At 38.9% G+C, this 13,029-nt stretch overlaps 2 protein-coding genes across 2 annotated transcripts; one reads left to right on the forward strand and one right to left on the reverse strand.

Moving 5' to 3' along the window:
* Positions 1-1,673: 1,673 nt before the first annotated feature.
* Positions 1,674-7,302, reverse strand: LOC146482726 (derlin-2-like). The gene is made up of 7 exons (XM_085106796.1): positions 7,152-7,302; positions 6,969-7,034; positions 6,694-6,767; positions 5,628-5,721; positions 4,019-4,214; positions 3,492-3,582; positions 1,674-2,942 (listed from the first exon to the last, which is right to left on the reverse strand). The coding sequence occupies exons 1-7, from the start codon at positions 7,242-7,244 to the stop codon at positions 2,816-2,818; spliced, it is 741 nt and encodes a 246-aa protein (XP_084962922.1). The 5' UTR covers positions 7,245-7,302; the 3' UTR covers positions 1,674-2,815.
* A 7-nt stretch (positions 7,303-7,309) lies between these two features.
* Positions 7,310-10,792, forward strand: LOC146482727 (mitochondrial import inner membrane translocase subunit Tim22-like). The gene is made up of 4 exons (XM_085106797.1): positions 7,310-7,565; positions 8,486-8,679; positions 9,238-9,310; positions 10,653-10,792. The coding sequence occupies exons 1-4, from the start codon at positions 7,343-7,345 to the stop codon at positions 10,727-10,729; spliced, it is 567 nt and encodes a 188-aa protein (XP_084962923.1). The 5' UTR covers positions 7,310-7,342; the 3' UTR covers positions 10,730-10,792.
* The last annotated feature ends 2,237 nt before the right edge of the window (positions 10,793-13,029 follow it).

Consider the following 13,029-nt stretch of genomic DNA (forward strand, 5'->3'; position numbering starts at 1 on the left):
GTCTATTGACGAAACTAGTTTTGTAGTCGCGAATGTAAAAGTGTGTTGAAAGTAAATGCAAATGAGGTTTTTCCTTATCATTATGATGTTGAGTAACACTTTCTTGGCTTCGACAAGCAAAATTTCACAAAGCTTCATACTTTGCTTTAGTTTTTTTCTTCTTTTTTTTTGGCCTTTGAGGGTGCTCGTCCCCTTCTGTGTGGAAGGGGTAGGGGTATTCTCTGGAACTACACATTTCCATCTACACATGTATACACCCTATAAGACACAAAACCAGCATAAATAGTTTATTTTTATCAGGATTCTGACTATAATACAAGCAATTAAACCACTAACCCCATATACGGTAGTCCTGTATTACATGACAAATATACAGACCAGGGCCCAGTTGTTCAAAGCCCAATTAAGCTAGTCCTGGATTAACAACAACTTTGGTTCAAGTTTAATTACACAACAATAAAGATTTTTGTCCCTCAGTTTTGACATTGAGTGTTCTTTACCACTAGCTTAACATTAGAGTTAAAAAACAATTATTTTAACGAGCAAGCAGAAAACTTCTGTTAACTTTTGATCCTGGATTAACATTAATCGGCTTTCAAACAACCAGGCCCAGTATTACATACTATATTAATAAGATACACAACTTGTCAAAGAATTTGCTACAATTAAATCAAAACAGTGTATATCCTGAAAAAAAAACCCTATCCCAGGCTAGTAAGAAGAATTGCAATTATTCCAAGGTCCAAGTCCCCTATTCCCCCACCTTTAAACTTTGAGTCATAATTTGAAAATACAAAAAGTTACACATATTCAATATTCTGCATCATGTCCTTAGAGGGTAAAATTTGTTGAAGCTGATTGGTTGATAAAGCCCATAGAAAATAAAGAAAAACATTGGGAAGACAAAAATGATGCAATATAGAGGAGAAAGATCTCATAAATATATCCTCAGTACGAAATAAATAGCTGTGTAACAAAGTAGTAGCCTTCCACGGTTACTGCAATAAAACCCAAGTGACCATGCTAAATTTTAGTGTGAGCATTGTACAGTGAACATCACCTGTACACCTAGCAGTAACCTGCGATCCTAACCTCCCTCCCTACATCTCAACCCTTTCCCTCCCCTCTCTCTCTCTCTCTCTCTCTCAAAAAAAAAAAAAAAACCTGATCGCAGGTAAACCCAGCAGGAAATGTTACAATGGCATGCATGCAAGATGGTGTTGGTTATTTTCTGCTTGCTAGCATTCTTCCAGCCCATTTCTTTCCTTGTGGTCATGGAAATAAGTCAAGTTACTAGCATCCTTAAGGTACTGGTAGAAGGCAGAGCAATGTCTTGTAACATGATGCTTGTTGCACCCTGTGATCAGGGTGCTTACCTGACAGCATTACGTGTGGCTAAGCAAGCCAATCTGGGAGTGGCAGTCCTTTCTTACTTGTAAACCAATCCTCGGAGACTCAGGGCACGTGGTTGGGGCAGGAGGAAGTCGAAACTACCCCTGGGTCTCGTCAGATGTGGAAACCTGCCATTTCCCGTTTAGGCCTGCATCTGATTTTACCAGCCAAAAAGAAACTTTTCATTCACATTTGGCTTTTGTAACAGAAAAACTCAGTTACGTGGGTCGTTTGTCTCCTTATAGCTGTTTCAACTTATTGCAGAGAAGTCTATTATGAAATCTGCAAAGACTTTTGTTTTAATTTTATTAGTTTCTTTTCTCTCGATTCATGTACTTTTCATTTTTGTCTAACCTAGCAGTGCTTTACAATATTTTTACCAGCCAGAATCTAGGTGCCTTCCACTGGTCTTGAGCCCTGCAAGAACTATTTGCTTGCATCTTGAGATTCAAGAGTGTGCGGCAAGTACAATTCAGGAAGTAAAAACACAAGTATTTAAATTTCAAATCAGCCAACAGTAGCCACAAATACAGTGGCCTGGTAGCTTTTAAGTTGTCCTGAACTGCACATCAAGGTGTAATTGCCAAAAATTAACATATCAATAACAAAATGTGATAATGAAGACTGCTAGTAGTCATTTCCTAAATAGTCAGGGGCGACCTATCATGCAGAGGAAGGAAAACAGAATTGGAGTGAACAAGGTGGGGGAGAGCTAGGTTTCTCCAGCTTACGTCATTTGTTTTGCTCTCCCACTGAAATTAATGTTAAACTTGCTGTTATGTGCTCATAACAAGGATATATTAGGTGAGTGAAGTGCATGCCACACAGGTGTCCAATAATATTTACAAAAACTTGTCACTGGCCAGATGTGATTGGACACCCACATGACAGTGCTCCAGCAACAATGACCTGGTCGTGCACAGAAACAATCACTGTATTTCTAACATTAACTATAATCTTAATAATTGAGTTACATTCTTAATAATCTTCAGTTAATGGTCTTAATGATATTAGCTTAAGTTACATTCACATGATTTCTATAAATATTAAGCCTCTATCCCATTTATCAAGAAATCAAATGGAAACCAGCAATCCTGGACCAAAATTTCTAAGACAGTTTTAAAAACATTACACTAAGTGCCTTCTCTCCCATCCCAACCAATGTTGATAAGTTACCTTGCAGTGTAACAGGTGGAATGAGTTCCCTTAGCTATCAACATTGTCTTGGGGAGGGAGTGGAGGGGGGGGGCATAAAATTCACTACAACACTACTAATAGCCTCATTATATCTGCTAATATATATCCAGGTTACAGCTGAACACTTTGAGCAAAGTTTGCGTTAGCTGTCCCAAGAGATATTGGCCAGCACTGAGGCTTTTGTCTTCTGACAGTCATTATAGCCCATCTGTGGTAGTTGTTGTTGTCAATCCTCATGTTCGTTTTCAGCGCCAACCCTCTGTCCGTCACCCCAGTTGAATCCTCCAGGTCTATCCTCTTCTGGAAGTGGCTGGTAATTAGGATCTTCTGGGGGTGCATCAAAAATGGTTTTTCTACAAACAAAAACAAGGAAAATGAATGTTTTGACACATTCATGTTTAATAAAATAGTAAGACCCATTTCTCGACAACACTACGCCAATGGTCAATGACATATAGCAAGCCCTGAGAAAAGGGCTTTAAATACCCTTTAATTTAAGGAAGTAGACCAAGTTACTGTTTAAAGATGGAGGGATGGAAGAGATAGTCTGTGTACTTCAAAACAACCTACCACTATGAGATTTACAAGGTGGCAGATAGTCTGAAACACACAACAACAAAATTATTATCACATGAAGTCATCTTGCACAGATATTGTGATAGAACAGCAAAGAATGCAAGAAATTCATTACAATTTGCTGAATATTTTCTTGAGAAAAGCACAGGTTTTTGAAATTTCTTGTATCAACCACGTTCCCTGGATCTCCTGGGGAGACCCTTGGAGCATTGTTGGTGTTGCATTTTGCTGCACATGTAAGTTTTCTGTGAATGAAAATTTTGTTTTTTTTTGCAAACAATAAATCCCTCAATGTCTAGCTGTGGTCTTATGCTGTAAGCACTTACAGAATTCCTGGTGTTTTGAGTATCCTAAAACCACCGGGCTGCTCAGGAAAAACATCTTCCAGAAAATAATAGACATGACCCACTGCAATACCTGGAAGGACAATATTAAGTAATGTTTAAAAAACGAGCAGGAGTGTTTAATTGCATTTAGAACCGGTTTTAGACCCAATAAAAAACGTGCTGCGAGTGTTTTGAATGGCTTCAAAAACATTCCTGGAAAAGCATGTGTCAATAGAGTTCATAACAATTATGCTTTTGTGAACATTGGAAATTAGCATATAAGGAAAAACACCGCATACTAATGAGGAATGTTTTATCAGCTGATATTGTCTGTGGACAAAAACTATGTTAATGTACCCACCCAACTTGGAGAAAATTTTGAAGAATCTCTTTGCTTTTATAAAGATTAAGGAATTCAGTCCACGAATGTGTCATCCATTGTCTTTACCCCTGTAACTTTGACCCATACAAACCCAGTACACTGTAAGATATATAGCTTATAGGCAAAAAACTAATAAATATTGTACCTATAAGATCAACCATGACTGAATTTCCCAGCATGAGTGAGAAACCAAACAGCACCCAAGGCAGAAAAGGTGCCTTGAAAGTTAACAGACCAAAGAAGTTCATCCGAATATAAGGATTCCTCCGGCTCCAAATGTACACCAGCATAATGGTGAATGCCTGGCCAAGAAAGACTAAATTGACAAACAGGGCAATAATCTGTTAACAAAGTTAAGAAACGTTCCGCTATGTGCACATCAATGGTTGCCACAGACAATCTGGTAGACCCATACTGGTTAATTGAGAACAAACAAAAAATATCTTGAAATAAATGTGATGATATATTTCCAGCCTGGTGAATGAATGAGAATGATGTATTATTCTAGAAAGTGACACAGGCATGCTCCTGATAGGAGCACTCGCATTTCTTCTTTCCGAGTATGCCTGTGTCACTTTCTAGAATAATAAATCATTCTCATTCATTCACCAGGCTGGAAATATACCATCACATTTATTTCATACACCACACGTTCGACATTCAAATCCTAGCAGTATGCAGGATGTTTGTCCCATGAACCTAGTTTAAAGGCCTTAGCTGACCCACAAGTCTCCAGTAGCTCAGTGGAAGAGCATCCGAACTAGTAATCGGAAGGTTTTAGGTTCGACTCCTGATAGGAGCACTCGGATTTCTTTCTTTCCGAGTATGCCTGTGTCACTTTCTAGAATAATACATCATTCTCATTCATTCATTCATTCACCAGGCTTGAAATATACCATCACATTTACTTCATACCTTGCATACTGCTAGGATTTGGATGATTGGTATTTGTGAAATATATGATGTCATGTTTTCTGTTTTATTCATGAAACTAGACTGTTTAATGGCCTTGCTCCCACGAGTCTCCTGTAGCTCAGTGGTAGAGCATCGGAACTAGTAATCGCAAGGTCGTGGGTTCGACTCCTGATAGGAGAACTCAGATTTTTTTTCCACATATGCCTGCGTCATTTTGACTGAAAAACTAATAATAATAATAATGTTTATTTCTTATATTGCGCAGTCTAACATGCTATAGAGATATGATCGAATGCGCATTACAAAATCTTAATATAAAGTAATAGCCCACTTTGAAAAAGAGTGATGGCCTGGGTCGAGAGTAGCTGCCAAAGCGATTGTGGGAAGGTTTGGGGGGACGTTGGCTATTATCTTCGCATTTTTGCGTCCCCCCAAACAATCCCACAATCACTTGGGCAGTTACTCTCGACCCAGGCCATCACTCATTTTCAAAGTGGGCTATGAATGGCTAATCTAAATAATAACAACAATAATAATTTACAATCTCCGGAAAAAACAATAAAATTAAAATATGAGTTAATAAGAGAACTAATAAAAAGCTAATTTAAAAAGATGTCTTTAGTAAAACTTTAAAAGTATTCAATGATTGGCATTGTCTGATTTCCAAAGGGAGTCGGTTCCATACTTTGGGCGCGACATTTTCAAACGCCCTATCCCCTAGTGTCTTTTTTGTTCTATAGGTATTATCCATTAGAAGTATGCCCCGGTGTGATCTCAACTGGTATCTATCATAAATTGGGCATTATTACCAAGTTAACTTGATATTATTTAAAGGATACAGTCATGATTGTTCCTCCAAGTATGAACATAAATACAAAGTCTGCCGTCCGTCCCCTAAATGAACCTTCCTCTAACATCCGACAGTAGCGATATCTAACAAATGTCAAGGGCTGATGTTATGAGACAGAATAACCAGGCTATATTTATAAAACAATAGCTACTGAAATGCAGAATAACCACATTACTGACAAGATCATCGACAGACTATGAAATGTGACACAAATTCTCAACAGTAGCAAAACAAAACAGAAACTCTAACAAAGCTTTCAGAGAGCCATCTGAGTAGCCCTTTTCATCAGTGATCTAAAAAAGCTTCAATCTTTGGATGGCAACTGGTATCCAGCGACTCTTTTACCAGGGATGCAGGTTTCAAGTCACCTCCTATATTGTTCATAACCAAGTGTGGCCCTCCCGGTTGACAACCTGTAGGTATCTTGTTCAAGTCAATGGAATGTCTGGTGTCCTTGTTTACCAGCCACTCCACTGAAAGGGACAATGTTTGGATTACTGACCAAGAGAATCACATTCTGTTATTTCTCATTTTCCCAAACCATTTGCTCTTTCACCATTTCCATACTCCTATCAGTGAGAGTTGCATGGCATTGTACATACTAAGAACCTCTTCTTTTCAGTTGGTATACTCTTTCAAAGAAAAAACCTAACCATTACTACTGCACTTTTTAATAACATATGGACTATGAACTTCAACCCCAACTAACAATAAATTTGCATGTTTTACTGCTGTCAATCATAATTACGGCAACAACTGGCTGACCGGAAAAATTACAGAAACTGACAAAGTGGATCCAAATCTGCCAATCACAGCACATGAAAATGACCTTTTGACCCCATTGAGCCAAACGTTTTTGTTTTCTAAGAGGTCTGCTGAGGTGATTGATGACAGTGAAAAGCATAGTGGTTGGTTGAATCTTGAACTTCAGAGTCTGCATGTTATTAAAAAGGTGCAGTGAATGGTGATCCCAAATGGCTTTTGTCTGTAAAAGATAACCATCATTTGATACATCAGAACATGGAAGAAAACCACCCCCCTGTAATAAAGGATACGTGAAAATCATGTTGAAGAAAAAGTTGAACCCAATATTTCCAAAGAACAGAAAGTTTGTAACCAGCCTCCAAAACTGAAAAAAAAGAAAGGAAAAATTTAAGTATGAAAGTGTCTTAATTTACATTGTTTTCTTATTTTAAAAAGGAAAACAATCAACCTTTTCAGTTTCAGTTATTATGTTTGATTTTCTGAAAATTAATCATCTTACATGAATTGACATTATTTTTTTCACTCTCTTGCAACAGTAAATATAATCACCAAAAAAAAGACTTACCTGAAATCTTTGGAATATGAGCTCAGGATTGAAATAAAGCTGAAAAGGCGTTATCAATTCAAGTTGCTAAAAACAAACAAAGCAAGAATATTTTTAAGTTAAAGCACTATGCATACAAGCCCCACTAACTGCGTCGAAATACGGATTAAACCATTGGAAACTCAACATCAAGGCTATTCTTACCACTGCAAGTGTTGTGACTACACAGGCGGTCGCATACGTCCTTGTGACCACCGGCATTTGCATGTATTCTTGCTGAAATGTTTGGTACGCCATATTTGCTGCTCTTCCTCAAAGACACGTCAGTAAATCCAGACTTCCGGGTTTTGTTCTGCCCTTGAGAGTCTGGGGCGGACTGTATCGGCGAATCCAACATGGCGGACCTTTCCAATGAAGACAAGCACCAAAACTTTGCGTTTCCCAACGAGCAAATGCCACTTAGCTCGATCATTCCAGCTGTTCAAGAAGCAAGAAAGCACAGGCCTCCGTTCGTGCCGTCCGTTGGACTTCCAAATGTAATAAGAACGCCACAGGAACTTATGGTGGAAAGAGTGATGGAGAACTGTGCTTTCAAGTCTGTTTTGGCCGGAGTTGTAGGTACGGATACAACCATAATTTGCGTTATTTAGGATGAAAAGCAAATTAACAGTTCTTGAATAGTTTGGACGCAAGTTAAGATGGAGTTCCTTGCTAAATTACTATGAAGAAGTGTGTTAGAAAAGTATGAAATTAAATAGCGTCACATCTTTCATTAAGAGTTAATTTGTTTTAGCCTGAATGGTGTTCATGGATTCTGCCTTTTTGATATGAAAGAGGATGGGGTGGGGAGAGGGGGTGCAAAAGGAACTGGACCTTCCATGGAGTGTATACAATATGCGAGCCAGCGAGGCATGCGAGCCATGGCGAGGCATGCGAGGCAGACGTGCGAGGCATGAACAAAACATGCGAGGCATGCGAGGCATGAACAATCCCCAACATAAATGCTAACCGTTAAGCTAACCGGGGAGCTATTTAAGCTAACCTGAGTGCTATTTAGGCTAACCGAAGTGTTTTTTAGGCTAACCTGAGTGCCTCGCACGTCTGCCTCGCATGCCTCGCATGCCTCGCTGGCTCGCAGATTGTGCATCCCCCCTTCCATGTCCCATATTCTTGGCCTTTTGTTTCTGCCAATTCCTTTTCTTTGTGGGGGTGGGGGGAGGGTACCCCTGCTGTGTCATTCAACCCTCCTCCCCTTCCTTGTAAAATCTTGTAAGGCTTAGTTAAAATACAAGTATTGTAAATCAGATTTTAATTCCTGATATAGGAATAAGGTTTTGACATTCTGCGGCATGCCCACATCACCAATTATAAAAAGCATCTCCAAAAGACAAAACATTTACAGTTCTCAGTAGCAAAAGTTTTTTTAAGGTAAATGTGAAATTACAAATTTGGAGTTTCCAGTAGGGTGGAATATGGAGAATTTCTACAAAAATACATTTAACTCAACTGACATAACGATTTGTTTATTTCCCTTGCAGGCTATGGTCTTGGTGCTGTGTTTGGCTTGTTCACTGCTGGAATGGACTCTTCCATGCCCAACCCCATGACTGGTGTTGCTGATGAGTCAGCCAAGGCCATACTTAAAGACATGAAATCGCGTGCAGTTTCATACGGAAAGAACTTTGGTGTTGTTGGTCTCATGTTCTCTGGAACTGAATGCTTAGTGGAATCTGTAAGTCAATATATTATAGTTATTTTAGAAGTAAACTAATCAAACAATCTTTTGAGATCTTTTTTGCCACAGTGCATGGCAAGATTTGGAGAATGTATACATCTTATTTGATGGTTTTACATATAATACGTGCAGATATTTTGCAAGTTGGGGGGAGGAAATTAAAAACACAAGCAATGAGGAAAATGTCTGCACATATTATATATTAAACCATCAAATAAGAGATTTATTATTCCACCTACAAAAAGATTTTTATATTTGGTTTCTCTTCTTTGGTAAGAGTGTTGAAATACACCCAGCATTATCTGTCCATCCAGCTGTCTATCAGTATATGGCGTGTGCAAATGACATAAACAACACAGAAAGCCAGTGAAATGTCGTTGCCCATTTTCACTCTGTTGTAAACCGGTCAAACCAGGACACTACAGTGTATTACGGTCTTATATTTTGCGCGTTCTCTTGGCCTTATTTGGTGAAATGACATAATAGTGGAATAATAATGCATTTTAAAGTTGTTTGCTGCTCATAGTGTATTTGCTATTGTTATGTGTTTTACAGTTTCGTGGAAAGAGTGATTGGAAAAATGGGACGCTCTCAGGAGGTATCACTGGGGGACTCATTGGACTCAGAGGCAAGTCGCATCCCAATATTTTTTATGTGGCTGACATGTGTTATGTTCCAGCTCTGTGAGGATGTGCATTTGCTTTGAGCATTGAATCTGCTTGTGGCATGCTTTTGCTCTCTCTCCCCCGCCTCCCTTCTGTTGGTCATGGTATATTTGTGAGCTGGTTAGTATCTCCACTGATTCTATCAGTTTGATGGTGCCCGGGTAGTTGCCACTCTCAGGGTTACCATGGATACCTGCATGCTCTACTCATTGCTCATATCTCACCTGACACCACCTTGTGTTAGGCACCTTCCCCCAAGCTCATCTTTTGGCAATGAGTTTAATGTGTTTTAGAGAGGGGGGCAGTTCTACTATAAAACTTTATGCTTCTGCTTTCACGGTTTATTCTAAGAATGGCTTGTGAAGGTCCAGTAGGTCCCCTTCAGAGATTTTATAGGGGCTTTTTTTCATGAGAACAGGCCCAAGATATTTCAACTTCTTGTGCATCTAATATTGACAATATTTGCCAAAGGTATTCAATTGTCGAATACCTTTGTGCTTGGCACAAATAGGCACCATGTCTGTTGTGCTGGGTAAAGTTTATTTCCCAGTATATTTTTACTTGCGTAACCCCACAATGCCCGTGCATCATGCTGTGCAGTCTAAAATAAAACCTGACTTTGCCTAGCAACTCAAGCAAGGTAATACTTAGTTACTGGTAGTCAACATCGGACTGAGTGAATTGTAAACATGATTTCAGCTCTACAATATCCTTGATCATGCCATCAGTCCTTTTGTTAGCATTGGTCAACATAGAGTCAAACAAATTCCTGAACATTGATTTTTTGAACCTTCAGCATGACAAAATCATCATCTCCTTCTTGATCTATTTCATCGCCACCATCTTTCCTGTTAACTAAATTATCTCCAGGTTCCGTTGAATCAGCTTTTTACCTTTGCCTTAACACAATAATTTTCTGCTCATTACTTCTGAGCTTAGTGGACACCATTTAAGTAAAATCTGTTTGGTTTGCCAAATTTAGGATGTTTTAACAGGAGCACAGCTTTGCACATCTGCACTCAGCAGCAATCGAACGTCATTTTGTTCTGTTCAACCCGTTTTATGTACTCTGTTTGTGTGGGTGACTAAATACAATACAAAAAATAAGGTAACTTCTATTGTCAAAAGATAGACTAAGAAACTATAATTTCCTCTCACTGTGTAATATAAAAAATTCTGATAAGCCTCCCTCTATTTAACCCTCGTTACCCCAATCCCTTCCTCGTGAACACAGGTAGGGTGCTGCATTTCTAACTTATGCATCACCTCATTGACAATAATATTTTTTTCCTTTCTGTCACACAGCTGGTGGGAAAGCGGCTGTCATGGGTGCACTTGGATTTGCAGCATTTTCAACTGTTATCGATTACTACCTCAGGTGACCCAAGACCATATACTATTATTATCCAGCTTTTGGACATTCATAGATCCCATCCCAAATGATGCCAACTATGTCATAAGGAGAAGAAAACGGTGATGTGTGACTGGCTACCTGCTGTCTTAAGTGCCGTCCAGCTGGTTCTGCTGGACAGAGGAAGCAGGATACCCTTGCAGTGGTGATTATTTTGCATTTTCAGAGTTGAAAATCATGGTTGGTACAAGTGCTGAGAGGGTGTTTAAAGTGGCCTTCACACAACAAATTTTTGTTGGCCAACTCACGTTGGCGTGTGTGAATGACACAACAACATGTTGGCCGACTGTTGGCAACAAATAAAACTTGTCTCTATTCTCGCCAACTTTTTTTCGTGTTGGCCAACTCGCATTTGACGTGTGAACGATAAACATACATGTGTTGCTGAATTTTAACCATCCGCAAAAAATTTTTGAACGCGGCTTTATCCTCTGCGCGAAGCTCTTGCACGAGGGTATTGTGCACGCCAAGGGAAGGATTTCTTGCTATGTATGGTTTTACCCAAACCTTTCTGTTTCTCCATCGCTTTTTGTTGTTTCTTCGACGAAAAACATAAAATAAAAGCAAGCCTGAAGCAGCAACTCTCCCTTTGTGCCATTGCACCACGGACGCCATGTTGCGAGTTGGCATATGTTGTGATTTGATGTGTGTTTGACATGTAAACACAAGAGTTGGCCAACACATGTTGGCCAACAAAAATTTGTCGTGTGAAGGCCGCTTAAAAGGACCATTTACACAACAGGCAAGAAATTGTACAGAAAAGTGGTACGGTACTTATGGAAACAAAAAAGTACTGGTATTTCTTCACAAAATTCTGATACTGTACCACTTTTTGAAAGGTTGGTACCATTTTCTTTGTCTGTCAAGTAAATGGCCCTCGAATCTGAACTGATCAGCCATAGGGAGAAACACATCCCTTGGAGGAAACTAGTCGTGGCCTTTATCCCAGCTGGGGTGAAGAGAACTGACCCAACTTAAGAGTTAAGTAGATACTTTTGAGGGCAATGACAATTTGTTATTTTGCTATGTAATAAATATCTTATGCATACAAATAAATGACAAGCATTGGGTAGATGCAGTAAAAAAAAACTTATCAGAACAAAGTTTTAATGCCAAGAGGTAAAAGTGTCCTTTTAAAGTTTGTCAGCCCCCACCTTCCACCCCCTCCCCAGTCTGGAGGTGTGACTGGAAATTATAGGTCATAGACCTCTTCAACTTTGCCCTTAAAGAGCAATTTTATAAAGAAGAATGTTTTAGGTTTTTGCCACTTTTAGAGAAGATGTACATCTAGGAACAATAACTGTTAACAGTTGTTGTCTGTCATCAGGCATTGGCATTTTTGTATATACACATCTCTTTAATAAGATTGGAACTACAACAATACAGTCCTGAAATTTCACTTCGTACAATCTCATACCTCTGCAGTATGGTCAAAGATATTTTATGCACACACCATATGAAGCAAACACCCTTTACTAAATGGGTGATAATATGGGAGCAAAAGTTTGGAACTTTGTTTCCTTTCCTGCACCCATGTTAATATTTACTGCAGAAAGACTGGCCTGTGAGATGTGAGATTATTTGCCTTTTTTGGCTTTGTTTCACCCTATCAAAAGACCCTGTACTAAGCAGACCTACATACCTAAAAAGTGGCTCAACTGATCATTTCTAATGTCAAACACCTTTATTAAACAGATGCTTGATAAACTCTTGTTTATAATGAGAGGTAAGTTACTGAAAATAATGCATTCCACACCACTGATCCTCACTTTAAGGATCTGAGGTGTGGATTGCCTTACTGGAACACAAAAGCAAGGAAAAAACATCATTATTTCTGTAACAGTCAGTGCCAAAGTATCGTGAAAAGTGTGTGTTTATAAAGATTCTTACCAGGTAGAAAAGCATTAATAAGCGACAAACAGAAACCAGAGAAAGCTATTGGAATCATTGTGAGACATTGTAATACATTTACACCAAACCACAGTACTCTGTCTTAATTCATGTGTATGAATATGTACAACTAGCTTTTCTTATCTTTTGGCATGCATGTATTTGTAGTAATTTTTGTATGTAAGAAGTTCATGATTTATTTGCTTTTAGTGAAGCAAGCAGATAGAAACGTGACATTGAACTCCTGACATGGCCAACTTCCAGTAGAGTGGCATTTTTACTTCAAAATATATATTATTCGTTGGTTTTACACATAGTACGTGTGGATATTTTGTGAATTGCGTGGTATGGATGTAACTTATGTGCAACATGATTTCCCTC

This window comes from Pavona decussata, unplaced genomic scaffold (genome assembly GCF_977016875.1).
Source record: "Pavona decussata unplaced genomic scaffold, jaPavDecu1.1 SCAFFOLD_44, whole genome shotgun sequence".
In the NCBI taxonomy this organism is placed as follows: Eukaryota; Metazoa; Cnidaria; class Anthozoa; order Scleractinia; family Agariciidae; genus Pavona; species Pavona decussata.